Source organism: Penaeus japonicus, unplaced genomic scaffold (assembly GCF_977035675.1).
Source record: "Penaeus japonicus unplaced genomic scaffold, GWHDUDI00000001_assembly GWHDUDI00000036, whole genome shotgun sequence".
Lineage (NCBI taxonomy): Eukaryota > Metazoa > Arthropoda > Malacostraca > Decapoda > Penaeidae > Penaeus > Penaeus japonicus.
Window position 1 is genome coordinate 17761699 of NW_028234438.1, and position 2500 is coordinate 17764198.

The window sequence follows — 2500 nt, forward strand, 5'->3', positions numbered from 1 at the left end:
CTCCATTTGACCAAGTCATTATCCCTGTCACTCCAGAAATAGAACACTCGTAAAAAAAGCGATAAAATCAATGGGGGTGAGCCAATGTTTTCTTCTTCGTCTATCTTAATGTTATTCTAAGTCACTTTCTAACTTCTCTTTTATTACTCTTCTTCGCTCTATTAGTTTGTATTGTCCCATATGCTCAGGAGATAGAATAATCATTATTATAATTATGCCAGAGTATGAGGACGAAGATTTTTTTTAGCACAGTCTTCCCTCGTGTCCGTTACCCTTTTGCCAAACCTCTCCTCGGTCTATCTTTTTTCATATAGTTTCGTCTTTTTCTATATATTTCCAAACACAAAACCAATAAATTGATATATAAAATAATCATGAGAACATGCTATTTTAGGGAACGTATATAGATTTAACCTAATCATGTAGTAAAAGGTTAAAATGGTACTGTGTTTTGCCTTTTATCTTTTAGTGTGAGGTGTAGCAGAAAAGAAGATTAAAAAGGAAGATAGCCATATCGTTAAGAAGACTAGGAAAAAGAAAGAAGAAAAAGTTAGGGAAGAGAATAGTAATACTAGCCACGAAATAAATCTGAGAGATAACCTAACCAAAGAAAATATATAGGATATTCCAGGAAATATGGGGGAAATAACGTAACTTCAGAAGTTCTAGGGAGGTCATTTGATTATTAATACGAAGTGAATACGAAAGAAAGAACAGAACTTCTGAAACCTTACAAGAAGTTCCAAGAAGGTCACTGGATTATGAATACAAAGTAAAATACGAAAGAAAAACACAAGAAACTCCAAGAGAACTCACCCTCTGGACCGTCAAGGGCTTCTTATAGTCAGCTCCTCCTTGAAGCCTGAAGCCCCAAGGAATAGATTCGTCTGACCTTTGAAGAAGAATGTTGAGAAGTTTTGCCATGATGAGCAAAGAGAAGAAATATTACTCCTGTGAGATATTCCCCTTTTTTCGATCGAATTTACGCCCCTTCTTCTTCTTTTTCGATCGTGTTTTCGGCGTTTCCTCTTCTTTCGTTTCTATATTTCGTCAACTTCCTTTCTTCTTTTCCTTCTTCTTCTCGACTTTAAGAGATAAAGCCAGCGAGGAGGAAGTCAAGACAGGAGAACCTTCGAAAAGAGCGGGACTAGGGCGATACTCCGGAGATGAACATACGTACTCCTTTTTCCTTTTCTTAGATGCAACACGCTTCCCCGAGACAGAGTCACGAGGTGAGAGATTTATCCTAAGGTCGAGTAAGGACTTCGAGAGTGAGGAGGTAGGAAGCTGGATCCTAGGAATTAACACATGATCATGGTCGTCTGCGATTCCCTTTCAAAAGTTATCGTCGTGGGTAATTTTCACTGGAAAATAAAACCTCGCGTTAGATTTCACAGCCCGCTGGGTTGGTGGAAAGAGCATTGTGTGGATGAATGTGGATAGATAGATGGGGGAGGGAGAGAGGAGGGGGATAGAGAGAGAAAGAGGGTGTAAAGAAGAAAAATAATGTGTAAAAGAGAGAAAGGCAGACTGAGAGAGAGAGAGTAAAAGAGGGTGTAAAGAAGAAAAATAATGTGTAAAAGAGAGAAAGGCAGACTGAGCGAGAGAGAGGGGGGAGGGTGAATAGAAAGAGAAGAAGAGACAGAGAGGGAGGAAGAAATAGAGAGAGAAGAAGAGAGAGAAGTAGGGGACGCGAGAAAGAGACAGGAAAAGGAGATAGAACAAGAGAATGTGTGTGTGAGAGAGAGAGAGAGAGAGAGAGAGAGAGAGATCAGAAGGAAAAAAAGGAAGAAGTCAGTAGACTATGTAAGCATTAATATTAAATCTCACTTTTTAAAAATCTAACTGGTCTTTGTAAAATATTTTCTTCAACATGCACTTATTTCCCTAGTGACATTATCAAAGCATACATCATTGCAATGCTCATAATCAGTCACTATCAAGCGGAATTCCGCAAATATTTCAACATCTGATTTTGTCACATTTTTTTCCCACTTAATTTCATTGTTCCTCATAATATACGCGGTTGTTCTATCAACTCTTGTATTCATTTATCTTTATTTATTTTTCGTGCCCATAGATATCAACCTCATCGCGTGTTTCAATGTTTTCCTTTACCACGCAAAAAAAAAAACATTTACTCCCCAACACAACACTTATTTAGAGCATCACCAGGTGCTAAACATGTGTTTCTTGTACAATTAACAGGTAGGCCATACACTATACGACTAGAACTTAAAAAAAAGAAGAAAAAACAGATTCTTGAAATTCACAAGTTCTGGCTCTTTTTTTTTTTCTACGTGATCGTATCAGTTAGTGAAACATTTATCGCATCATAAGAGTCTTGTTCTCTAGTATTACACTCCAAAACAAACGAAAAACAAAAACAAAAACAAAAAAACACCACAACAACTGCTCAACCTCTTTTTCATGTCCTACAAATTTCGAATCCCTTTCAGTGCCACAGCTACGATTGGCGCTACATCCGTATTCAAATCTG

The 2500-nt window shown here is 37.6% G+C and overlaps 1 protein-coding gene across 3 annotated transcripts in view; it reads right to left on the reverse strand.

Moving 5' to 3' along the window:
* LOC122266684 (uncharacterized) overlaps window positions 1–2500 on the reverse strand; it is a 54459-nt gene that overhangs the window by 51552 nt on the left and 407 nt on the right. For all 3 annotated transcript variants that reach the window (XM_086531554.1, XM_086531552.1, XM_086531551.1), the window contains exon 2: window positions 817–1364. In XM_086531554.1, the coding sequence (XP_086387680.1) occupies window positions 817–924 (108 nt within the window). In that variant the 5' untranslated portion in view covers window positions 925–1364. The remainder of the gene's footprint in view (window positions 1–816; window positions 1365–2500) is intronic.